Source organism: Carlito syrichta, unplaced genomic scaffold (genome assembly GCF_000164805.1).
Source record: "Carlito syrichta isolate Samal-C Ts95f unplaced genomic scaffold, Tarsius_syrichta-2.0.1 Scaffold56983, whole genome shotgun sequence".
Classification (NCBI taxonomy): domain Eukaryota; kingdom Metazoa; phylum Chordata; class Mammalia; order Primates; family Tarsiidae; genus Carlito; species Carlito syrichta.
Window position 1 is genome coordinate 419,214 of NW_007001079.1, and position 27,170 is coordinate 446,383.

Below are 27,170 nucleotides of genomic sequence, written 5' to 3' on the forward strand. Positions count from 1 at the left end.
GAGGCTGCGGTGGCCGGGAGCAGCCACTGCACTCCAGTCTGGGCGACAGAGTGAGACTTCAACTCAAAAAAAAAAGAATTTTCAGATGATTTCTAATGATCACAACACTCTAAAAATGGATTGTTCCAGACATGACTCCAAAATACATTTAGAGAAGAAATGACCAGATAATGCCCTTGATCTCGCATCCAAATCAAAACCTGAAAAAATAACCCAAACCACCACTTATTAAAAGACAAAGGAAAGATTCACTTTTGAAAATTTCTCCCTGTCTTCTGCCAACCTGAGGTAGAAACATTTTTCCAGCTCCAAAGAGATCACCAACAATTTTCATGCCATTCATCAGGGGTCCTTCGATTATATTCAGAGGTCGGGGATATTTTTCCTGGTTTGACCTGGCTTCTTCAGTATCTTCAATAATATGTTTTTCAATGCCCTACAAAAAAGGAAAGAAAAAAAATCACATAAAAAACTGGCTCACGTCCAAAGAGTCAACAAAGAATAAATCACAGAATGAATCAGACTGCATGAGTTCAACTCTGGCTCTTACCACCATCTTAGGCAATTTATTAAGCCTCAGTTTCCTCAATTAGAATACCAAAATAGTATCTACTTCATATGCTTATTTTGAGGATTAAATGAGATAGCCCACAAGTGCTTAGCTGGCTGTATTGACACAAAGTAAATAACACATACACGTTAAAACAATATGCTGTACATGGTAAATATGTACAATTTTAGATGTCAATTAAAAAAATTTAAGTACCTCAATAAAAGTGAACTTTTATTAGTGACAGAAAGAGGTCTAATAAGTTAAAATGCATAATGAACCACATTCTGAATCTAGATTAATGAATAGTTATGGTGAAATCAGTGTGCTTTCTCACTGTAATATTGCAGGCTGGGGGAGGAAAGACACTGGGATGGGGCCCTTAGGTGAAGTTCAAATCCATGAAGCCTCCACTGACTTACCCAGCCTTCACTGATAAGCCCTGCTCCTCCAGGGTCCCTGTTTCAATGATCTTGGATGTGGCTTACTAGTTCCACAAACTGAAATGTGTGAATCTCAACAGGTTCAAGAGTTACAAGTTAAATTCTAGAGCCAAAAAAGAACTCTGACAATTATCCAGACTCACAAAGGAAGAAACTGAAGCCAAGAGAGTATTTATCTTGCCTACAATTCCAACTATCAAGAGAAGAGGCAAGACTGACGTGCTGGCGCGCTGATGGAAACTAAGTCTAGGACAGGGTTCTCATCCTTGGCACTGCTGACGCTAGACTGGAAAGTTCTGTGTTGTGTGGGGCTATCCTGTACACCGTCGGATGTTTGGCAGCATCCCTGGCCACTGGATGCCAGTAATATCTCCTACACAGCGTGCTGACTACCAAAGATGTCTCTGCACACTTTACATGTGCCGTTGTTGGGGTGGAGGCCCTCCCCGGGCTGAGAATCAGCGGCCGAGGGCATCTCCTTGTCCAGCTGCTGTCCACATTACATTTCCAGCAACAGCCTCAGAAGGTCAAGATGAGCCACCAGCCCTCTGGCTCAGGCTCCCACAACTCACCTTTACAAGGGCATACTCAAGGCGTCCTTCGACAGGACCACTCCTCCACTCGTCAGTCTGGACGACTTTCTTCCCTCCTTTGCTGTGAGTCTGAGTTGCAATTAGGACCAAGAAGTGAGTGTAACTAGTCACTTGCTGAACTGTTTGACGGCAAAACAAACAAGCAAACAACAACAACAACACCTGTATCTTAACCTTCTTTTATATCTCTAACTTCTGGTAGTGTTTCCAGCATACAATAAAATCTCAATAAATGTTAGAGGGAAAGAAATAAATCTTGTAATATTTCAACTTTGAGTAGAGAGACAGAGTGAGGTTCCATTTTTTTCTTTCCTTCCTTCTTGAAGATAACAACTTGGGACAAAATATTTCCAGGAGTAAGAGAAGCTATACTCCAAACCTGAGGAGCTTTCGAATCTTCAACAAGAATCACCATTAGACGAGCTCGGTGGCTCAGCCTGTAATCCCAGCACTTTGGGAGGCCAAGGCAAGTGGATTGTCTGAGCCCACGGGTTTGAGACCAGCCTGGACAATTTGGTGAGACCTCGTCTCTCCAATAAATCAAAAATTAGCTGGGCGTGGTATTGCGTGCCTGTGGTTCCGACTACTTGGAAGGCTGAGGCAGAAGAATTGCCAGTGCCCAGGAGGTTGACACTGGGGTAGCCGCTAGTGTGTCACTGCACTCTAGCCTAGGCGACAGAGTAAGACTCCAACCCAAATAAAATAAAACAAACCAAAATAAAATAAAGAATCACCATTACCCACGAACAAATGTAGAGGCCATAAAGAAGCTAAGCCAGACGCCATCCTGGAGGTGAGCACACTAAGAGATATACTGCACATGCTATGCTATCAAGGACTTCACCACTGCCATGCTTGAAAGTGTCCCTCAAAAGTTCAATGTCGGAAACTTAATACTTCTGCCCTCATGAATAAATTAACTAGGGATACATTAATGTGGCTATCACAAGGGTGGGTTTGCTATGTCTCTGGCTCTCTTGCTCATGCCCTCTTGCCTTGGGATTTCTCTGACATGTTATGACACAGCCAGAAGACCCTCACCAGACGGCAACACCATGCTTTCAGACTTTCCAGTCTCCAAAATCATGATCAAAACAAACATCTTTTCTTTATAAGTTACTCAGTCTTTTACATTCTGTTATAGCAACAGAAAATGGACTAACATAGCCATATAATGAGGTGGAAAATATACAAAGAAAGGTAAGAAGAAAAAGTATATGTCAAGGACTAAATAAGTAGATAATACAGACTAGGTTCATAGGAATTTGGAGGAAGGAATGGTCATCATAAACGGATGATAAAGAAAGACTTCAAAGAAGCTGGGTATTCAGAGGGGATAGATTCAGCAAAGGAGCAAAAGTGCAATGATCACGGCACATAAAGTAGCCTTTTAAGGGAAATTCATAAAGTAAGTTGCACTAGCTTGTTATTTTTCCCACCTCAACAGGTGGGATCAGCTGCCTGAACCAGAAACCCAAGTGTCATCCTTGAATCCATTCATTCCTCAGGTTCAATCCATCACCTCACCCTAATGATTTACACTTCCTCAACTTTCTTCTCTCTACCTGGCTTCTACTTTCACAGGTCAAGAACTAAGTGGTCTCCCCATCCCAGAATCACTCTGATGTCTGACTCATCTTCCACACTGTAAACAGAGGAATCTTTCCAAAGTGCAAATCTGAACAAACGGCTTCCCTGTGAAAAAACCCTTTATAAGTTTCCCACCTCTCTCAGTACACAGTACTAACTCCTTATCATGCCACCCAATGCTCTAATCTGCCTTTCTCCTACAGTTTCATCTACTGCATTCCCTACAAACTGCAGTCATCCAGGACATTTCTGTTCCTCATACTCGACATCATCTCATCACCCCTGGGCCTTCACATTTGTTCACTCGACATACCTACCACATTCAGTACCTACCACAGTGCCAGACTCTGGCTAGATGCAAATACCCACCAGCACCACACTCTATCCCCAGACTCTGGCCTGGCTTCCTCCTAGTCCTCTTTCAGGTCTCACTTGACTCATCACTTCTCTGGGATCAGTGTCCCCGTCAGCATCCTCCCAACATCCCACACTTCTCCTCTTGCAGCACCTATCGAGCTGGATGACAATCGCCTCTATACATTTTTGCATATTTCTGAGCGGGTAGGGACACTAGTTAAATCCTCAAAGTTCAAGTAAAGTACATGGCACAAAGTGAGGGTTCAGTAGATATTAGCTAAACAAATTAATGCTGAACAAAAACTGATTTTGTACATAATGTTTGTACAGTATGGTAGAGCCCAAGCCACAGAGGGCCAAAAATCCATTCTATGGGTTTGATTTTAACCTTCCAGATTGTGTGGGCAGAGAAGGGAGGCACTATTCTAAGTTCTGAAGCTGCAGAAAAACATTCAAAGTAGCCTTTAAAGGGAAATTCAAAAAGGGAGGAATATTTTAATATTCCATGACAAAGGCCTGCATTCGGTGGTGGTAACAGCAAGGAAGGAAAGGACAAACATAAAGGCATTAAGAAACAGTGAGTGAGACAGAGAGAAAGAAGGAATTGGGGAGAAAACTACAAGATTTAGGGCCAGTGTGATAACTGAAATAATGACAACACAAGGGCTCTCTCATATACCAAAAAACTTAAAGATGATAATTAAAAAAGAAAAAGTCCTTCTAATAATTACATTCCCATCATTTGACACATGTAAACACCATTTGTTCTATCAGCCACACAATCAGACAATTCTTGCCCAGGGTATGGAGTCTGCTATGTAAAAACGGCAGAGTGTTCCAAATGCTCTTGAAAAAAAGGACCTAGTGTGTTCACAGAAAAGACTACCAAGTGCCAGATTTATGGGGCAGGAAGGGGTCAATAAACAAGTGCTTATGGACAGAGGCAAATGAGGATGCAAAGGCCAGTAAAGATTTCACTAAACTATTAGAGGCTGCAATGCATACAAAGTACCCACCTGATAGCTTTATTCCAAACCTGATGAATTTGACTCAGAAAACCAACACTTAAAATGAAACAGTACAATTCAAAGCAGTTATTCCAGAAGTACATGATGGCACGCTGGGCCGATTTTGCTTTCCGATAGTCATTTAACAGGGAGTTCTCCACGACATAAATACAAAGTGCTGCAGTTTTCACACACTAAGGTAGATCAGACCCCAGGCACACAGCAGAAGCTCAGTAGATAGCTACTAAGAAATTGCCGTGTCCATCTGGCTACTCCTTGAGAAAAACTACTCTCTCCTACTCTAGAGTTGCTTCTGCCTTATGGGGGCTATGTAGTTTATCAAACTGGACCAGGATCAAGGGGAGTAAACTACTCTAGAGAAAGCCAAAGAGGAATCTAAGCTCAACTGGCAAAGAGAAGACTCAAGGTCAGACCAAGGAACAGAAGACCTGAGGAACATTTCCAGAAAAATAGCGAGAACATTCTCAAGACCCAGAGTCCTTGAAGGGCCAATCTACCCAGAGCAGTGATCCTTTCAGCCCAATGGAGGCAGGGCCACATTTAATAAAGATGTAAATTATATGATAACATGACATCTGGAATTTTTTATTACCAAAAATAATGTACTCACCATGGGTCAGTGAGTACTAAATTAGGGGAGTTATCTTATTTATGTATTTAAAAAGCCCAGGATTCCCCAAATGTGAGATTAAAGAGCCCTGGAAGATCAGAGGTAGCCTTCCCATCATTTCCAGTGATACACCAGACAGGAACTTGGGTGCAGACTTCATCATTTATCATAATCACAAAAAGAGGTAATCAGTCTCTTAGAAAGAAAAAAAATATTCAACTCCCATTTGTCTCTTATTCCTACTTTTCATGCTGTATTTGCACTCAGTGTACCCGGAGGAACTACCACAGAGCTGGCAACACCCAGGAGTTATTAACGTATTCCTGTTTTGGTTATTCATGGCAATGGACGTCACCTTGAATGTAGACAGTCTACCTAACAGAAGGGTCAATGGCTTATAATAAATCCTCGTGATTATATTAAGAAGGAGAAAATTTCTTACATGATGGATTGCTAAAGCTCTTGCGATTGCTATTAAGATTTCCCTCACTTAGGCTATGCCTCCAGGGGCAAAACCTCTTGGTAGCTCAGCATGATACACAGAAGCAAAAATTTGTAAACAAATGCTAAAAGTGAACACAGATCAGAAAGAATGCCTGACATAAAATACAATGCCAATAAAATTCTAAATGAGAATGGTCTTACAAATAAGGAACTCCTTCCTTCCTAAGTGAGAGAGCTGTCTCCTCTGGATAGTCTGAAGGGGATGGGGGGGAGGATGAACCAGCACATCATTCCATGTTAATGAAGAACTCTTTAGTATGACTTCCCGATTATGGAAGCTATGATGTCCCTCTGGCCTTCGACAGAACGCTATCTTAAACAGTTATTAACAAAGGGCTCCCTACTAGGTGGAAGATAGGCCATGACTGAAAAGTGATAGCGTTTAGTGTCTATGCCTCGATATTCAAAAAAGAAAGGGCTAAGCACTCTGTCTGTGTGAGTAGAAACAGTCATGACAACAGAAAAAAAATCTAGGGAGTATTTCTTATATAATGAGCTGAGAAGCAGAACTTGATTCATATCTGCAACAACCAAGACCTGAGACATTCTGTCCTGGGTCCATAAAAGAAACTAGGAGTGTTTTGAGGAACCGAGAGGAAGGTCACATGCGCATTGGCACAGAGCCTGAATTCCTATCTGCTTTGCTGAGCCGAGGGCTTCCATGAACTGGTTTCAGAAATCTAAGTCTTGCCACACGTAAGGACGATAAAACACGAATGTAGTTAAACCTGTATTGTTCTATCCTTCTTCTATACTACTTTTCTGTGGAACAGGAAAATTACCAGTTCTGTCAGAGTTAAACCCAGATTCTAACATGAAAACATTAACAAAACTGGTAATAGAGACAAAAGCAGCCTACCATTTTCCCAACATTCTTTGTGGGAAAAATACCTTCCTCTGCCATTACTCTCTTAAACAGATTAAAATGCAAGGTATTTTTTTTGAGATAAAGATCTCAATTTTCCTTAAACTGAATTCTCGGATGCAGCATCTGTAACAGGTACTTAATATGCCTAGAACTGTACCCAACATACAAGAAGTGAGAAACAAGGAGCTGGTGTTTGAATTAGCTACAAATATTGTCATCTTTATAGATCAAATGTGTACAGGTCTCAAGCCATGAACCGTGAACCTTGCAGAACCTTGCCACAGATGGACCACATCCTAACATAAACAGGGATGTAAACCTAAACATATAACAATGGGGACTCGGTCATACTAATAACTGCCACATAAGAAAATTCAAATAGGCATTTTAGATAATAAGACAGAAAAATATCACATAAAATAGAAATATGTTCCCAGTATACTGCTAAACAAAGATCTTGCCAAAAGAGCATCTAGAGTATAGTTCTATTTTTGTAAAAGCTGTGTGTGTATGCACCTATAAGTGTATATTCATTTTGCAAAAATATTTTAAAAATTCATATGACTCGGTTAAAACAAAATCTCAACACTGGTTAACTTTAAGTGGTGGTATGTTGAGTTATTTTTACTTTCTTCCTTTGCTTATCAGTATTTTGTAAATTTCTAGAATATGCTACTTTGATACAAGAAAAATAAATTTTATATTTTAAAATAAATTTAAAGAAGGGCTGGGCTCAGTGGCTCAGCCCGTAATCCCAGCACTTTGGGAGGCCAAGGCAAGTGGATTGCCTGAGCCCACGGGTTCGAGACCCACCTGGGCAACTTGGCGAGACCTCATCTCTACAATAAATCAAAAAAAAATTAGCCAGGCATGGTAGCACACGCCTGTAGTTCTGGCTACTTGGAAGGCTGAGGTGGAAGGATTGCCAGAGACCAGCAGGTCAAGGCTGCAGTGACTGGAAGCATGCCACTGCACTCCAGTATGGGCGACAGAATGAGACTCCAACTCAAAAAAAAAAAAAAAGTAAAGAAAATACCAAAGCAGTATAGGCATGGTCTGTTCCTCCTCCCTCACCCTAGCTGCAACAACCTCTCTGCAACTCTCTGTAAAACTCTTCAGTGAGTCAAAGACATGATTGGATACTTGCTTGTATTCCATCAGGAAGGTCTAAAAACTGAGTAATGAATTCAAAGACAGGGAAGAGTCACCCATTAGAACACTTTTCTCTCTACCTGGGCATAACGTAAGAGCTTCTCAGTGGCCTCAGGGTCTCTATTCCAGATGAGATCTTCACAGAGTTGCAGAAGTTCCTTTTGGATATCATCATACACAGGGAGGCTTCCAGCATTCACTATCCCCATGTCCATACCAAACTAAGGGCAATAAAAACAAAAATGAGGATTTCTAAGTGATACTCTAAATCAGGGATCAGCAAATGTTTTCTGTAAAAGGCCAGACAGGAATTTTTGGGGGGGATCCACCCATATGAAGTTCATTTTATATTTTTATTTTAATTTGATTTTAGAGTTGTGCAAGCAGGTACAAGTGAGTATTTACTACAGAAGTAAGTTGCATGCAGATAAAGTTTGGACCAAGTACCTAGTGTGTTGCCATGTGCCCTTTCCCGCCCCTCCCCAGGTAGTGTCCAACATGTGTCAATCACACCCCTGTGTTCATGTGACCAGTGATTAGGGCCCACTTATGAGTGAGAATATGCGGTATTCCGTTATTTGTTTCTGTGATAGTTCACTTAGCATAATGGTCTCCAGCTGCATCCATATTGCTGTGAATAAAGGCCATGACTTTATTTTTCTTTATAGCTGTATAATATGCCCTCATGTATACGTACCACATTTTCTTTCAGAAAACTGACAGCAGCCCAAGTTAGCCTGAGAAGCAACCGTCTGAAAATACCTGCCCCGAGTTTAAGCAAGGCAAACAAGTCTTCTACCATACCTTAATTGCATGGTAAAGGAAAACCCCATGCATTGCCTCTCGAATGGCTTCCATTCCTCGGAAGGAGAAGGACAAGTTGGAAAGGCCTCCACTTATTCTGGCTCCGGGTAATGTTTCCTGGCAAAAATTTTAAAATGTGAAGAGATTCCCCCATTTTGTCAAAAGCAGCAATCACATCTCTTAAGCTTTATATAGAAGTGGAAATTAAAAAAAAAAATACACGCATACACATATATATCTATAAAGTCAAAGTAATTCAGAACTTCTTGCTATTACACACAGACCAAAGACTGCCCTATTATGGTGTCACAAAGGTGCTGCTTCATAGTTTCTCCTACTAGACTCCAATCTCTCCAAGAAAAAATAAAAAGTTCTGCTTTATCTCTGTATATAGTTCTACAGTGAACATGACAAGACATAACATATAGTGAGTGTTCCACGAAACATTTGCTGTATAAATGATAGTAAAAGGACACAAGACAGGCAGACAAAGAGACAGTGAGAGTGAGAAAGAGAAAGAGAGAAGTTCCTTAACTCATTTGAAGCACAAGTTATTAGAAGGCTTCCCATAACCTAGTCTTATGATTCTATTTTTATTAAGCTTTAAAACAGGCAAAACTAAACTATATTATTTATATATTTATTAAATTATTATTACTTTGTGAAAGTTATGTTTTATAAAGTCACCACAAACACTGAATTAGGGATTACTGGAGCACTGCTCTAAGGGAAAAACAGGGTTAGGTTCCTGTGAGCCTCCAGTCACATTTTTGTCAGTCGATCAATACATAGCTTTGCGTTATGTGTGGCTAAGACATTTTATTTAACATATCTTGTTGATTCATTAATATTGAACTCACAGCCATCAGCACTATAACTCATGCCTGAATGAAGCTTGTCTAACACACGTATTTTTTCCATAAGGCACATCACAGCCTTCTTGTACTTAGGAACGCTAGACAGCACTAGCACCACGCATGGGGGCTACTTTGAAAAGCAAAATCATCAGTAAAAAGCACAAAAAAGTGAAAAACATTGCAGTAAGTAGATTGCTAATAGGATACTTCTTTAGAGAATGAGAGCTGAAATAAGAAGGCAGATCATCACTATGTTTGACCTCATCTGGGGACAAATTTTTCATCATACCACACATGGATATATCCATGAAAAATGCAGAAGCAGCATGAGTATTGATTTGGAGGTCTCCAATAAATTGCCATGAGTAGATGAATTTGCAAACACAAAATCCATGGAAGATGCAAATCAAATGCACACGTGATAAAATGAATAAAAGCAACAAAGCAGCATCATAAAACTAAGGACAATGGCTACATCACAAATTCAGGATGCGGTATCATCAGAAAAGGAGAGAGATTTGGGGGTACAAATCACACTCCTATTTTGGGACCTAAGTGAAAGTCATCACATGCTTCAAGGTTAAGTATTTATTATACTCTATATCTACGTTTTAGATATTCTCCAGTGTGCCTGTTACACTTCACAATTTAAAGCAACATCACATATTTAAAAAAATGGCCCCTACATTTCATTTTTAAAATTTATTAAGAACAAGAATGTTAACATTCCCAGTCAATAAATCTGTAAGTTAGCTCTAACCATTCAGTGGACCCACGGGATAAATTTGAGCCATAACTTGGGTAGAAAAAAGAAAAACTCACACTTACTTTAATGACTTTTGTTGCGTGGATAAAATTAATGGCATACAAATTATGTTCTTCCATTCCAGTACCTATGGTTAGGATATTAGGGTCAAAGATGATGTCATTTGGATTAAAGCTCAGTTTTTTCACAAGGAGATGGTAGGCCCGGGTGCACACGCTGATTTTGGTGTCTGTTTCTGTTGCCTAGGCAAAGGAGCAAAAAACATAACTTGAAATAGAAAAATGAAGTGTTATCTATGAAAACTGAGCACATTCACTTATTGAAAGCATCTAAGTGGTAATGCCTGGATTTCTACGAAACCCAAATGCCAAGCAGCCTAATCATTTATCAAATTATCTAAGAGGAAAAATTGGTTTAAAGACCCTTTTGTGTTTTCATAAACAACAGCTATACTCTTTCCATAAAAAAATCTCAGCTGGGCGCGGTGGCTCAAGCCTATAATCACAGTACTTTGGAGGCCAAGGTAAGGGGATTACCTGAGCCCACAGGTACGAGGACAGCCTGGGCAACTTGGCAAGACCTCATTTCTACAATAAATCAAAAAATCAGCCCGACATGGTGGCGTGCACCTGTAGTTCGGCTACTTGGAAGGTTGAGGCGGAAGAATCACCTGAGCCCAGCAGGTCGACGCTGGGCTGGCAGTGAGCGTGCCACTGCACTCCAGCCTGGGCGATGCAGTGAGACTTCAACTCAAAAAATAGAAAATAAAATAAAATCTCTCTCACACACAGGGTACATGTATAAAATACATATCTAAAAAATACACACATATGATAAAAATTCAAACACTACTCATGAAGAGTTTAAAAACCAAGTGTCCCTCCCTCTTGACCTGCCTGCAGTGTCCCAACCCATCATCCAGGCAATAGAGCATTCCTTTCTTGGCTTTTCCTGCAATAACATCCTGAGTAGATTCAAGAGTATATGCTTATTCCCCACCTCCACTCAGTATAACACTGGCTCGTTAACATGTACCTTAAGTCGTAAGTATAAATTAGCACTGCCCTTCAAAACAATGTCCCTAGAAAGCAAAACACTGACTCCAGCCAGACTCACACCTCCAACCACCCCCATCATCCTCAGAATCCGGTCTACATCTCCAACTTCCTTTCCTACCAATGGCCCTCCCCATCCCTCACACTCTCCTTTGATGTTCCTGAAACCTGCCAGGCCTGTTCCTACCTCAGAGCCTTTTATTTATTGCTGCCACGATCCAGAACAGAGAATGACACAGCTTTGTGCGTCACATCGCCCAGGCCTCTGTCCAAATGCCCCCTTTTCAAAGCCTGCCTTAAATCACCCTCTCTCATCCATCTCACCTCTACCTCCACCTTTCCCACCTTCGCCTCCTTCTTCAGAGCATCTCTTTCCCGAAGTTCTATTGATTTGGCAACTTGTTTATTCTTTTTGGTTGTTTTATTACTTATTAATTTGCCAATTCATCTCTCCCAGCTAGAATATCAGTCTTGCTATGTCTCCAGTGCTCGGAGCAGTGGGTCAGAGAATACGCTCAATATTATTATTGGATATAGGAATGCTGCTTTTACTCAAAGTATTTCTGAACTTTGTCATGGAAACAGTCTTCAGATCAAATTTACAACCTCATACCACAGGTTATTCACAAAGTTACATTCTGAATGAGTTCTGGTTGCATGAAAAATCAAATCCACTCTAAAAAAATGATTACTTGCTATCACCACAGTGATTCCAAGAAAATAAGCCACATACCATTTTAAAGGTCAATTCTCAACAAATGTGAAAAAATGTCCTTGAAAGCCAGCCAACCCTACTGAAATATGTGTTGTAGTCTTCCGAGAAGATGAGGGGGTGAGGCCACTGGCAGAGCTCAAGAACATCTAGTGAGGCCCCAGACTCCAGAAAAGAGCAGTGGGGGAATTAGGAAAAGAACGTACTCTCAGATCTAGTCTTCTGATCACTTACCTACTTGGGTGTTCCTGTTCAACTGTTCTCTTTGGTCTCTTTAAGCACTCCCTGCAGCTGGTGGGGTTGGATTTCACCTACTTGGGAAACGTCTCCACAATGTAGCAGACCAAGGGGCACAAGGAGAGGGAGGCAGAGAGGAAGGCTATGCAGCCCCGCTGCACCAGGCTTTAAGGGAGGTGGCGAGCTTTCATCTTTCCACTGCCTTTAGTTAGAGTGAGAAGGATAAGGATGAGACTAAGATGTGCATCCAAAAAAAGCAGTCAGTGGCAGGTCACCCGTAACTGCCTTTTTTCTTGGACTTTAAAAGTTCACCCTTTACTAGAAAGCCAAATAGAGTTCGAGGTTATAGGTTCATGGCCCAGCTAAGTTCACTAAGAAAGAAGGCACAGGGGTGATCAGTGTTACTAGATTTTCTTAGAACCCAGTTTGTTTGGTAGAATGAAGAAGTCAAGGGCCTGGTCATTTCTCTCTCTGAGCTATGAATCATATCTGGCCAAGTTGGGAAGGTTGAGGTGAGAAGCATGTCACATACAGGGAAGTGGGGTGTGGGGTCCAGCTGAGTACCAACAACCAGCACTGCACGTGGGACAAGCAGGACATCCTGTTCTAGGGCCAGAAGATTCATCAACTATAACCGTCATGAGGATGAAGCCCTGGTCGAGTTGTTCTTGCAGCACCTAGCACAGTACACATCACATTAACAGATACTCAATCTCTGTCTTTTGAATAAACAAGTGAATCTCAGAACTAACAGAGCTTTGGTGTACAGGCCTTTGCCAGAAGCAAGTCCTATCATGTTAGATTCTCTGAGGTTCCCTGTCTTACTTCTAGGCCAGGGCTGTGAGATAGGCACCTACTAAAGCCTCAATCACACTTGTGGATTTCACAGATCAAGAACAGAAGTTCATGGCAACCAATTCCTGATCAAAATCCCAAGTGCTCATGCCATTAGAGATAAGACAGACAAGTAGGACCTCATCAAACTGAAAAGCTTCTGCAAAGCAAAAGAAACCATCAAAAGAGAGGGGGAGACAGCCCACAGAATGGGAAAAAATATTTGCCAACTGTATACCTGACAAAGGACTAAAGTCTAGGATCTACAAGGAACTCAAACGTGCCAAAAGGAAAAAAACAAACAGCCCCATTAAAACGTGGGCAAAAGACATGAATAGACATTTCTCAAAAGAAGATAATACCGGTAGCCAACAGACACGTGAAAAAGTGTTCAGCCTCACTCATCATCAGAGAAATGCAAATCAAAACCACAATGAGATACCACCTAGCCCCAGTAAGCATGGCCATTATTAATAAAATAAACAACAACAGATGCTGGTGAGGCTATGGAGAAAAAGGAATGCTTCCACACTGCTGGTGGGAACGTAAACTAGTACAACTTCTTTGGAAGAGAATGTGGCGATCTGAAAGAACTAGAAATTGACCTTCCATATGACCCAGCAATTCCCCTATTGGGAATATATCCAGAGGAATGCAAATCATTCTACAAAAAAGATACCTGCACATGCATTTTTCACAATAGCGAAAACATGAAACCAACTGTGCCACCCATCAAAACTGGACTGGATTAAAAAAATGTGGTACATACACACAATGGAAGATTAGGCAGCCACAAAGAAGGACAAATATATGGACTTCGCAGCAACTTGGATGGATTTAGAGTCTATTATACTCAGTGATCTACCACAGAAACAAAAGAACAGAGTACCATATGTTCTCACTCATAAGTGGACCTTGAACAATTATCATAAGACTATAAGAAAGGGACTGGCAGTAGTGGGAAACTGCTAGAAGAGAGGGGGCATACCCCATCAACAAGGGTACCTGCATAATGATCATTTATAAGCCTAATCCTGAACTGTACTATAAAACATTTTTTTAAAAAGGAAAAAAGGAATAGAAGTCCAACAAGACAACAGAATGGAGGCTTTGTTACATCAAGAAGGGGGTCTCAACCCTGTTCGCGTAGTACAATAACCTGTACTGTGGGATTTTTGTTTGTTTTTTAATATTAATATCTGACCTGTAACTAGTTAAATCAGAATCTCGGGATGAGATCTCAGCAACAGCATTTTTTCAGAGGCCCTTTATGATGCTATTGTACAGTCAGAATGAGAACCACTGACAGATCAGACGTGGCAGTTTCTTAGCTTGGGAAGAAGGAAAACTCAGGGATGACCGAAGGCAGGAGCCCCCAGCCACCTGGCACTGACCCACAGCCCGTTAGGAGTCGGACTGCACAGCAGGAGGCAGGCGGCAGGCAGTAAGCAAAGCTTCACCTGTGTTCACGGTCACTCCTCGTCACTTACATCACTGCCTGAACTCTGCCTGCTGTCCAATCAGCGGTGGCATAAGCGTCGCATAGAAGCGCAAACCCTTCTATGCATGTGAATTGTGCGTGCAAGGGGTCTGGGTTGCACGCTCCTTAGGAGACTCTAGTGCCTGATGGTCTGAGGTGAAGCTGCAATGGCGATGCTAGTGCTGGGGAGCAGCTCTGAGTACAGATTCCATCAGCAGTGAGGTCTGAATGCACAGAGACAATAATAAACCAACTGCTTGCAGATTCATATCAAAACCCTATCAGTGAGTGACAAATGAGTTGATATACTTCAATTGTACAGTTGCATCTGCTAGCAGGCTTTAAGTCAGAATCCAACATTTATTTTATTCTGTACATGATCCACCCATTATTTTATTTACCACTTCTGCCTGTTACTTTTTTTATGGTGAGTTAGTTGTATAATAATAGAAATAAAGTGCACAATAAATGTTATGTGCTTGAATCATCTTGAAATCCACTCCCAACTCTGGGTCCATGGAAAAATTGTCTTCCACGAAATTGGCACCTAATGTCAAAAAAGGTTGGGGACTGTTGATCTAAGGAAGGAATGTATGTCTTTTATGACTTTATAAACCAGGTTTACTACTAAGTCATAAAACAGCTAGACATTGATCATTGGTTGGAAAGCTTTACTTAAGTCCACTGAGAAATATGACAAAATTATTAAAATTTCTTTTTTGTGAGTTAAGGTCTTACTCTGTCACCCAGGCTGGAGTGTGGTGGCATGATCGTGGCTCACTGCAGCTTTGATCTCCTGGACTCAGGCAATCCATCCAGAGTAGCTGGGAGTACAGACACATGCTACCACGCTAGCTTATTTTTTTTGAAGAGACAAGGTCTCACTATGTTGCCTAGGCTGCTCTCAAACTCCTGGACTCAAGCAATTCTCCCACCTTAGACTCCCACAGTGCTGGGATTACAGGTATGAGACACCATGCCTGACTGGGTTAAAGGTTTAAAATCCAACTGAACTAGCTGAAGATAGGCCAGAGAACCCTAAAGGAAGCAGAGTCTCATCCTATGGCTGTAGAGTTAAAAAAACAAGTGATGGAAAGGGATGCTTGTGCCACCATCAGCCAGACACTGAAAAGTCAGAAGGGAAAAGGTGAAGAAAGAGAAGTTTCCAAGGGAAAAAAATGGCACAAGACACTTTGGTCACCGAGGGAACATGCTCCATCAAAAATCTTTTGAATGGAATTCTCTATTGTGGTTACGCGGACAAAGCAGCCAATGCAAGTATTAGAAAACCTAGAGCTGGGCAGAGGCAGCAGCCATGAGGACAGAAGTGAAGGCATGAGAGGAAGACAGCTGAATCCTCTCCATTTCAGAAGAACAGAGAAGAACACTGAGCTAAGGTTGTGGGAAATGCAAAGCACTGGAATATGTTCACCTCAGTCCTGGGCAGACCTAAGAAGCAAGGCAGAATCTGGACACCAGGAACTTGGGGTTGAAGAGCAAAGGACAGGGTTTCAGAGAGTATGAAGAGGTGATCTAACACTGGTGAGGAAACAAAGGGTCTCAGCTGTGCCCCAGGAACCACAGGAATCGCCACTGGACCTTTAAAGCAGGCAGTGTTGTTTCAAATGCCATCCTCTAGGAGAACACACAAGTTGTGTATCAATCCTTGGATAGAACAGAGGATGAATATGCCTTAGCATCTCCAAGAAGAAAGCAGAGAAAGGGATGCAGCGGGAGCAGACAGTTCACAGAAATAGCAAAAAGACTGATCTACTGAATGGAGACATTGTAAGCCAACATCCAAAAATGCATAGACAAGACCTGTCCACCTACACTCTAACTTTGCTTTCCTTTTAACAATGTGGCCCCAAACCAAACTCTATCCCTGTTTTTCCTAACTTCCTGGAATTCCATTGCCCTAGATTTCCTCTGCCTTATCAGATCTTCCACTTTTACCAAAACCCCTGCCAGGAGCTAAGCCCTCCATCAGCCTTTATTTATCCTCAGTGTCCACTATCCAGAGGCTTAAAACACAAAAACCATACTTGTCCCTTCTCCATCAGGATGCCAGCATCAGAGTAGAATGAGTTGCAGATAAGCTGCAACTCAGCTAAGAACAGGGATACTCAACCTCAGCACTACTAACATTTTAGACCAGATAATTTTTTGTGGTGGGAAGCTGTATTGTGCGTGATAGGATTTTTAGTAGCACTTCTGTTCTCTACCCACTGTATGCAAGGAGCACACCTCACTCTACCCTAGAAGTAGCATAACCAAAAAAAATAAAATAAGATCTCTCCAGACTTTGCCAAATGTATTCTGGGGTGGCAATATCACCCCCAGCTGAGACAACTGATTTAGAATAACCATGGTGATGTAGTTGATGAGAAAATCTGAACCCAAACTCATCTGCACAGTTACCATCATGACCTAAAACTTGTCCGCGGCTTTTTCTGGAAACTACAGATAAATGCTGTTAGAGGGAAGATCCCACCCTGCAACGTCAAATAATAGTAAGGCTGATAAAGCACACAATATCATAACAAGGTGCAAATGAACCCACTCAATTCTTCTCTTTCAGGAAGAAATGCCATGAGCATGCTGAGGAGCTAGGACACTGAGCTCAGAAGGTATGCCAACTACATGCTGTGTTCTTATTCCTGTGAAACTACTGAACAGTGCAGGCTTGGAGGTCTTGGGACCAACAGTGGCTTAGAAACCTTATATTACTCATATCCCCGCCATAAAACTCCATTTCTGAAGGTAATCCTTCTTACGGACAAAGAATTTAAAATATAATCCACCTTATAAGAAATAGCCCAAGAATATAAATATTCAATCATGTTATCTTACACAGGAAATGGTGACCTATCTGCAGTCACTAAAAAGGAGGCCTCTGAAATGCAGAAATAGATGTTGGACTTCAGCAAAGCTCAGAGAAGGTAAGAAGAGAAAACCTGAGAATAAACTCTTAGGTCTGGATCAATTACCTTCTGCAAGGTGCAAACCAAGAGAAAACTAAAAACCACTGACCTCAGATGGTGTGGTGGTTCATACCTGTAATCCCAGCACTTTGGGAAGCCAAGGCAGGAGGATTGCTTCAGCCTAGGAGTTTAAGACCAGCCTAGGAAGCATAGAAAGACCTCATCTCTACAAAATAATTAAAAAATTAGCCAGGTATGGTGGCATGTGTTTGTAGTCCCAGCTACTCAGGAGGCTGAGGCAGAAGGATTGCCTGAACCCAGGAGGTTGAGGTTGCACTGAGCCATAATCATGACACTGCACTCCAGCCTGGGCGACAACGTGAGACTCCAACTCAAAAGCAAAACAATAAAACAAAAAACTATTGACTATTTCTATAGTCTATAACCTATGCAAAAATCCAAGATATTCAACTGAAAACAAATTCTTTATGTGAAATAAAAATAAAGCTGGTAGCCAAGTGCAGTGGCTCATGCCTAATAAATCCCAGCATTTTGGAGGCCAAGGCAAGAAGACTGCCTGAGCCCAAGGGTTCAAGACCAGCCTGGGTAATACAGCGAGACCTAGTCTCTAAAATAAACCAAAAAAAATTAGCCGAGCGTGGGGGAACATGCCTGTAGTTCCAGCTACTTGGAAGACTGAAGTGGAAGGATCGCCTGAACCCAGCAGGTCAAGGTTACAGGTCAAGGTTGCAGTGCACTCCAGCCTGGGTGACAAGAGTAAGACTCTGACTCAGAAAACAATAATAATAATAATGATAATGATAATAATAATAAGGAGGAGGAGGAGGAAGGAAGGAAGGTAGGGAAGAGCTGATTATGAAATAAAAATCTAAAAACCACTACCAAAAGAAAAATATTTACCAAAGAAAAAATAGGCCAATCACAGCAAAAACAATAAATCAACATAAGATACTTAGGGAAGAGTCTGAGATTTCCTATTTAAGGAAAACTACAAAACTCCACTGAATGAGTAATTGGAAAGACATTCCATGTTCCTCAATAACCAATCTGAATATTGGCAAGATACCAATTCTTCATTATTTTCTAGGCTAGCATTAATTAAATTCTAACCGATATTTCAATGGGGATTAATTTACTCCATAAATTAGGAATTTACGCTCAAATAATTTTAACACAGAAAATGTGCTGCATATAATGGATGCATTTATAGGATACTATTGACTATTCCTTTATACAGCTTACACATATGCAAACAAAACTAATATAGTCTATTCTGTTATCATGTGATAATTATATCTCTAAGAAACCTCCCATTATCAAAAATTGTCATACAAAAATAGCCATTTCAATTAGAAAATAACTGGAGTGAATAGTGATAAAGTTTTTTTTTCCCCATGGAAACATCAATAATAAAGGTGTTCTACGTCTTACTATTTAGAGTTAAAAATAACAGTTGAGCCGGGCTTGGTGGCTCAGCCTGTAATCCCGCGCCTTTGAGAGGCTGAGGTGAGTGGATTGCCTGAGCCCGCGGGTTTGAGACCGCCTGGGCGGCGAGACCTCATCTCTACAATAAATAAAAAAATCAACTGGGTGTGGTAGCACATGCCTGTAATTCCGGCTACTTGGAAGGCTGAGGCGGAAGGATCACCGGAGCCCAGCAGGTCGAGGCTGCGGTGGCCGGGAGCAGCCACTGCACTCCAGTCTGGGCGACAGAGTGAGACTCCAACTCAAAAAAAATAAAAAAAATAAATAACAATTGACCAAAACTACTAACAACAACAAAAAACAGAAATGCTTCCTTGTTGCCTTTCAATTAAGAAGTCTCGGGACCCGTCCCTGCTGTCATATTTGGCCTAGACCTTGCAGTTTTATTTGCAACATGGATCGCAAACATATACCAAAGACCCAAACACAATAGCCATACTCTAAAACAAATCAGGGGTGGGATCTTCTGTTTTGTTTAGTAACAGGTGTCAACACAAGTAAAGCAAATCCTGGCTACTAGCTGTTTGCTATAACCAATAGCATTATACAAACTCAATCAATAGAAGACATGTCTTTATGCCAAAATATCTGTATTGCTGGTTTCTGAACTTTGCAAGTATATGGATTTTTTCTTTGCTCTTTATAATTTTCAGTACTTATGACAATGAGTATACATGTTGCTTCGTAATCTGAATATTTAAATACTCTGGTTACCATTCCAATAGAATGATGTAACCTAAGTTACCTATATCTTTTTAATTGGGCACTTGGATTATTATATTTTTAATATATTTTTAATAATGACAGTATAAAATCCTTGTGTATATAGTCTTCTTATGCCATTGAATTCTTTTACTGAGACTATTTCCCAGAAATAAGATTATGAGCTCAAGGGGTATGAACAATGTCATGTCTCCTGACAGTAATGTACTGTCTTTCAAAAGGACTGCACCAGTTTATACTGTACTCTACAAGTGAGGCTTCTGTTTTATCACTGCTATGCCTGCACAGACTGTGACCATTTTCAAATTTACTTTTACTAATTTAATAGGGACAAAACATTACCTTAATATTGCTCTAATTTGTATTTCTATCATAACTAGCAAGTTAACAACTTTTTCCTACATTTTCTTTTTATCTATAGTCACATTCAAATCTAAATTGGGAAAGTTTGTTCTTAGACCAGATCAAGCACTAAGCAGTACCAATGAAGTAAGCAGGGGTGAACACAGAATTTGGAAATAACCACCAGTCTTCAAACTAGGCAGACCAAGGGTGAAGACTTGGTTCTACCATGTCCTAGACATGCGACACTGGTTCACTGTGAAACGGACTGACAGTCGACCTAGGGGGTTGCTCTAAGGACTACTTAGATCATCTCTGCTACAGGTTTTTAACCAGAATACACCTGAGAATCACCCCGAAGGCTTTAAAATTACTGACACCAGGCATCATCCCAGACCAAATGAGTCAGAAACTCAAGGGCTGGGGTCCAGGATGTATATTTTTCCTTAAAAAACAAACAACAACAAAAAAGCTCTGGCAGTGACTGCCCGTTCCTGCTGGATTGATTGCTCTGTACTCTCCTGGTTAAGCACCACAATTCCACGAGGCACACAACATTCCATTCTCACTCAGAGTTGACCCTGCTTCCAACTTCACTGAGAAAACAGAAGCAATCAGAGACTCCCACTAACATATCAACCAGCATGCTTCCGGATCTGCATTCTTTACTCTGCTTTCTCTCCTGCACTGTGAGAAAACTTTGCCCCGCTCCTCCTAATTTAATGCCTCCCCCTCCACTCACACGGTGACTGCCATCCCCCTCAACTCATGAGGTCAGAGATCTAGAGCAAATGCCCCCTTTTTCTCCTGCATCAACTCCTCACTCTCTACCAGATCATTCCTATCAGCTTAAACATGTTGTCATGTCATCTATACATACACATACTGTTTTAGTAATCTCATATCCCCCCCTAGATTCCACCCTATTTCTCTGCCCTTTTATGACAAAACTCCTCAAAAAAATCTGCCTACACTTGCCGCTTCTATTCTTCTCCTATTCTCTCTTGAACTCACTCCAAAAAGCGCTCATCTCCTTGGAAACAGTACAGCAAGATCACAAACAACCCCATTTCTAAATCCAATGGTAAATTCTTGGTCTCATCCAACTTGATCTAGTCACAGCTCTTTAAGTAGCCGATCATGTCCTTCTCTTTGATGTTTGTTTTTTACTTAGTTTCCAGGTGAACCCCCTCTTCTGGTTCCTTTCCTACCAAACAGGTGGCTCCTTCCCAAATCCTTCTGATAGTGTCGCCCCTTCTCCCCTGCCAGTGAACACTGTGGCTTCAAGATTCAGTTGACCTTTCATACAACCCCGCAATCCTCCTACTGGGAATATACCAGGAGGAACTCAAATCACTCTATGAAAAAGACACCTGCATATGCATCTTTACTCAGCATTGTTCACAATAGCAAAAACATGGAACCAGCCGTGCTGCCCATTGAAAGGGAACTGGATAAAAAATATGTGGTACATATACATGATGGAATATTATTATGAACTTCGCAGCAACTTGGATGGACTTAGAGTTTATAATACTGAGTGATCTATCACAAAAACAAAGAACTCGTAAGTGGACCTTGAACAATCATCATAATACCATAAGAAAAGGATTGTCAGTAGTGGGAGATTGCCCGGGGCGGGAAGAGGCAAGGATTGGCAGTAGTGGGATTCCGTGGGATGGGGGTTGGGGGGTGGCACACCTCGTCAACAAGGGCACCTGCATAATGTACATTTAACCCTGAATTGTACCCCACATCTTTAAAATAATAAACAAACTTTTAAAAAAAGAAAAGACTCAGTCCTAAGAATTTTCTATAGTCACTCCTTTGGTACACGCGGCCACTCTCACTGTTTCTTGTTGTTGTTGTTGTCTGGGTTTTTTTTGAGAAAGTGGGATCTATTGAGAAGACAGAAAAGATACCACAGTGGAAGGGGACCAGAAGGGATTGCCCCAGTCTGACTATTTTAAATGCTGTCTATATACAAATAATGCCCAAATAATCTTTCCTCAAGTCATTTTGAGCAAAAATAAAGAAATCTTATCTTTAGCCAGACTTTACCCGTGAAATCCAGACTCACCTATGTAACTGCATGCTCAACATATCTACCACATAGCATGTCCAAACCCAAACTTCTCCTTACCTCCTCTTTTTAAAAATAATAATATCTTGTATTTATTGAGCACACATTGTTGACTAGGTACCATTCTAAGTCATAATGAAAGAAAAAAAAAAATTAAATACAAAAAAGAGAGACAAAGATGAGTCATACATAATCACTCCTCTTAAGGACTCACTGTCTAGTAAGACAACAGACACAGGAAGAGATTACAATAAAACGAGTTCGGAATGATAAATTTTACTTTGGTTCTAAGCAGCATTATAATTATCATTACACTGGATTGGATTGGGTAGGAATGGGATTTCTCTGGGACAAACGGAATGACTCCAAACTTTTGAGAACCAACCACTGCATGGATTACCATGGCTTTAGGCAAAGTATGGAATACTGGAGGAGGAGTCAGTTTGTACATTGCTACGGATTGAGCTAACTAATGAAGTAGTTAAATTTAAGATCCTGTGGCAGATATTCTAGAAGGCCGATGATGTTTACTGTTCCCAAACAATTTTTATGAGAGTTAGAGATAAGTGGGAGAACGTATCTACATTCATCGTCCTTACCCCATCTAAAACTCACAGTCTTTCCTGTCTCAATGGCTCCATTCTTTCAACTCTCTGAGCCTAAAAACCCTGAAGTTATCTCTGACTCCTCTTTCTTTCACAACCTAGACCCAACATAAAGGCAAATATCCCATGGGCTCTATGGTCTGGAAATAGATTGTTTTTAACATCCTCTATTGTTTCTACTTTGCTCCTGAACATCATCATCTCTCATCTGAATCACAGCAATAAACTCTAGTAGTTCTGCTTTGGCCCTAACAGACCATTCGCTGCAGAGAACCAGAAGGGTTTAAAACATAAGTCAGATCAGGCCCACTCTTCTCTTCAAAAGTTCACTCAGAGTAACAATGTTAACCAGAAATGTTAACCATGGCTTACCAAGTCCCATGTGATTTGGCCCGCTACCTTTCTAACCTTGTACCTTCCCAATCTCCTCTCCCCTCTGCTCCAGCTGCCCTGGACCCCCTGCTGAATTCGAACAGGACAAGATGACATATCTACCTCAAGCTCCCTCTGCCCAGAACACTCTCCCCTTACATTTTCACATGGCTCACTCCCTCATCTCCTGCAGTCTTCTGCTAAAATGTCACATTATCCAAGAAGCCTTCCCAAACTATCCCCCATAAAATAACACCCCTACCACAACCCCAGTACTCCCGACTCCCCCTCGTCCTCTTCGTTTCCCTCCACTGTATTCAACACCACCCAACACATGCATTTGTTTATAAGTTATACACACACATATTTATACATTTAAAAAAACTTATTATTCCTTTTGTCCCTAAAAATATAAATTGCATAAGGACAGGGACTAGGCTTTATTATCTGCTATTTCCTCAGAGCCAGGCATGTAGTAGGTGCTCAAGATATATCTGAAGATATTTGCCTCATTAAAAAGTAACAGGTTGCTATATGTATTTTTAAAAAGAACATTTAGATAACGAAAAAAAGAAGACATAAAACTCCTGAAAAAAAGAAGACATAAAACTCAATAGAGGGTTTAGAGGATAAATGTAGATATGGAAATCTCACACAGAGCACAGCAAAACACCAGAGCTGGAAAATAGGAAAAAAAAGAAACTTAGGTGACCTGTCTAAAATATCCAATATCTGAATACAAGTACCAAGAGAAAGAATAAAACAATTCAAGGAAACTTCCTACAACTGCAGCTGCGAGTTTCCCAAATGAAAGGGCCTACTGAGCGTCAACATAATGGATGGCTCATCATCATGAGAGTTCTGAAGACTATGGACACAGAAGATCCAAGAAGCCTCCAAAGAATGGGAAAATAATTAAGTTTAACAAAAAATAATCAAGGGGGCCTGGGCACAGTGGCTCAAGTCTGTAATTCCAGCACTTTGGGAGGCCGAGGCCAGAGGACTGCCCAAGTCCAGGGGTTTGAGACCAGCCTGGGCAACTTGGTGAGACCTCAACTCTACAAAAAAAAAAAAAATTAGTAGGGTGTGGTGGCACATGCCTGTATTTCCAGCTTCTTGGAAGGCTGAGGCGGAAGGATCGCCTGAGCCCAGCAGGTCGAGGCCACGGTGGCTGTGAGCTGGCCGTGAGCATGCCACTGCACTCTAGTCTGGGTGACACAGTGAAACTCTGACTCAAAAAAAGAAAAAAAAATGAAGGGTTAGAATAACACTGGACTTCTTAACAGTACCAGTGGAAACCAAAAGACAATAAAGCAACATTTTCAAAACACAGAACAATGTCAAGCTTGTATTCCTATAACCCACACAATTGTTAATTAAGTGTAAAAGTAGAATAAAGCCATTTTCAGACACATAAGGTTTCAAAAATAGTTACTGCCAGGTTTTTCTCCCCACAAGAAGCTGCCAGAGGATGAACTCCACCAAGTCGGATTAACCGAGAATGAGGAATTTATGATACCTATAAACCTAAGGACAGGTGAGAAAAGCAGGCAAGAGGAGCCCCAGAAGAAACGTGAGGGAGATCTCCCCGTGACAGCTGTGCAGGTGGCCTACTGGGTGGCCTTTCCAGGTCATGTCAGAAGAGTTGGAGAAAAAAATTCTTCAAGAAATTAAAACGATCGTCCACTTGATGTGTTTGGATACACTGGATATTAGAGATTTACACAACCAGAAGACAATTAGAAGATGAAATATAAAGGAAACAAAAACAAATAGAGTGCAGGGAAGGAAAAACAATCAGAACAATGTGGTGGCTCAGCTTTTAACAAACAGGAATTTGAAGATAAAGAGGTAAAAGCTACAAATCAGCTAAAAAAGTTGAAAGTGGTAGCCTTGGAATCCAGAGGGTTGAGGGTTGTTTTTCACAAAGTCTTACAGAAATGTTTGTCTATCTACAGATATACCTTTGACAAAATTATATCAAAAGGTCCCACCATTCTAAACTAGTGGAAGATAACTAGATACAATTTTCAGATGGACAATTTGAACAATGTACATCAAAATATTAAGTGTGCCCTAGCTTTCCTAGTTTTGATCTAGCAATCCTACTTCTACAAACCAACTCTAAGAAAAATAATTCTACATAATTCTACATTCTACATCCTTATTTGGCTACATAAATTAGGATATTAATCAGTTACTGTTCATGCTAATAAAAAATTATAAATCACAATTTCATTCAATAATAGGCTAAATAAAATATATACTGAAATATAATACAATCATAAAAGATGGAGTTACAATCCATATTTACTATGATCGAAAGATGCCAACATGTAGTTGACCGGGAGGAAAGAGTTACAGAACGGCAGGTGTACTCCTGTTTTATACAAAGTTTTCTATGTGCTGGAACCTCTTCGGCTCCTTACCTACTTGGTCCAATGGCTTTCTCCCTCATTTTATTCAGAGTCCAAATGCTTCCTCTTCACAGAGGCCTTACAAGAGCACCTCTTCCAAAACAGCCAGCTCTTCCCTGACAGCCGTCCCCTGGATTCGCTCACCCAACCATTTAGCACAGGCCCCGACGAATGACACCACCTCTCCCGGGCCGGAAGCCCAACACCACCACTTGCTAGTTGTGTGTGGCGGCAGCAAGTCATGCAACACTTCCGTGCTGTAGCTTTTCACATGACATGCAAAGAGAACAAGAACACATACCCAAAGCTTATCTGCTGGGAGGAAAAACTGATTTCACATGTGTTGTGTATATGTTAATGATCAAAATTATCTCGTTTGCACTCTTTTGGATTATTTGAATTTTTCTCACAATGAAATTATATCCTTTGTACAAAAACAGTAACACTTTTATTAAAAACAATTTATTTTTAAAATACCCCCAAAAAAGAGGAAAGAAGTATGTATTGGGGGTGCCAAAAAAAAAGTATATATATTTTAACAGATGTTCACTATAATCAGAAGTGTCTGAACACAGGTAATCACTTTGAGCACCTCTTGTAATTGCGGAAGTCAAATGTGACTTATATTCATCTTTTGTTATTGGTATATACTGAGTATTGCAATTTTAATGTTTTTTTCCTTTCTTAAAATGTGCATACATTTTTTTGGCACCTTCTGTATAATCCCATGACTTGTTAATTGACAACATGTCCCCATTTGAGCTTCTTCCCTTATGAGACCATCCCGACCCTTCAGTTGGCAACTACCAATATTTTTCTCTGCTTATACAAACACATACATATCCATATATATACTCTCTTAGTTACATTTTTAATTAAATTAGAATCATGTCACTTTTTTTCACTTTTCAATATATGGAAGACATGTTTCCATCACCCTATTCTTTTTAACTGCTAAACAGTATCCTATGCAGCAAGGACCAAGGACTAAGCAATTATGTAATAATGAACATTTAAAGTGTGCTCAACCCTTTGCTACTACAACGCTGCAATGAATGTGAACACATATCCTTTCATATTCAACCTATTACAAAATTCCCAGAAGGGGCTTAATCATAAGACTTAGATTTTTTAAGTTGTTTCAGATTAAATATCGAACAGGTACCAAAATATTCATTACAATTTTGTGAGGTATAAAACATAGCAATACAATAATTAGTGTTTCACCCTGCTGAGCCCCCATGACATTTGAAGCTTGTCGTGTGCCTCCCCCCACACCGATTCTGCAGCAGAGATATTATGAGTTGCTATTTATCGCTCTTTTGTACTTCTTTCTATTTGATAAATAAGCCTAATCTCAGTAATCCTTTTTTATTCTTGAATCCTTACAAAACTTGGTATCTTCTCATAGGTTTATTGGTTATTTGTTTTCTGTTGATTGGTTGGTTTGAGTTCGAGTGTCACTCTGTCACCCAGGCTGGAGTGCAGTGGCATGCTCACAGCCATCATCTCGACCTGCTGGGCTCACGTGATCCCCCAGCCTCAGGCTTCCAAGTAGCTGCAACTACAGGCGCGCGCCACCATGCCCGGCTAACTTTTTGATTTACTGTAGAGATGAGGTCTTGCCAAGTTGCCCAGGCTGGTCTCCAACCCCTGGGCTCAGGTAATCCTCTCACCTCAGCCTCCCAAAGTGCTGGGACTACAAGCTTGAACCACTGCGCCTGCCTTGACTATTTGTTATTTCTTTTCTTCCCCAGC

The 27,170-nt window shown here is 40.8% G+C and overlaps 1 protein-coding gene across 2 annotated transcripts in view; it reads right to left on the minus strand.

The window, feature by feature from the left end:
- Nucleotides 1-27,170, minus strand: part of MTR (5-methyltetrahydrofolate-homocysteine methyltransferase) — a 111,441-nt gene that overhangs the window by 36,784 nt on the left and 47,487 nt on the right. Inside the window, exons 16-20 of one of the 2 annotated variants that reach the window (XM_021708197.1) lie at nucleotides 10,185-10,364; nucleotides 8,500-8,616; nucleotides 7,776-7,916; nucleotides 1,566-1,655; nucleotides 284-436 (exon numbers count right to left, since the gene is read on the minus strand). In XM_021708197.1, coding sequence (XP_021563872.1) covers nucleotides 284-436; nucleotides 1,566-1,655; nucleotides 7,776-7,916; nucleotides 8,500-8,616; nucleotides 10,185-10,364 — 681 coding nt within the window. The remainder of the gene's footprint in view (nucleotides 1-283; nucleotides 437-1,565; nucleotides 1,656-7,775; nucleotides 7,917-8,499; nucleotides 8,617-10,184; nucleotides 10,365-27,170) is intronic. The other variant, XM_021708201.1, reaches the window with a different exon arrangement.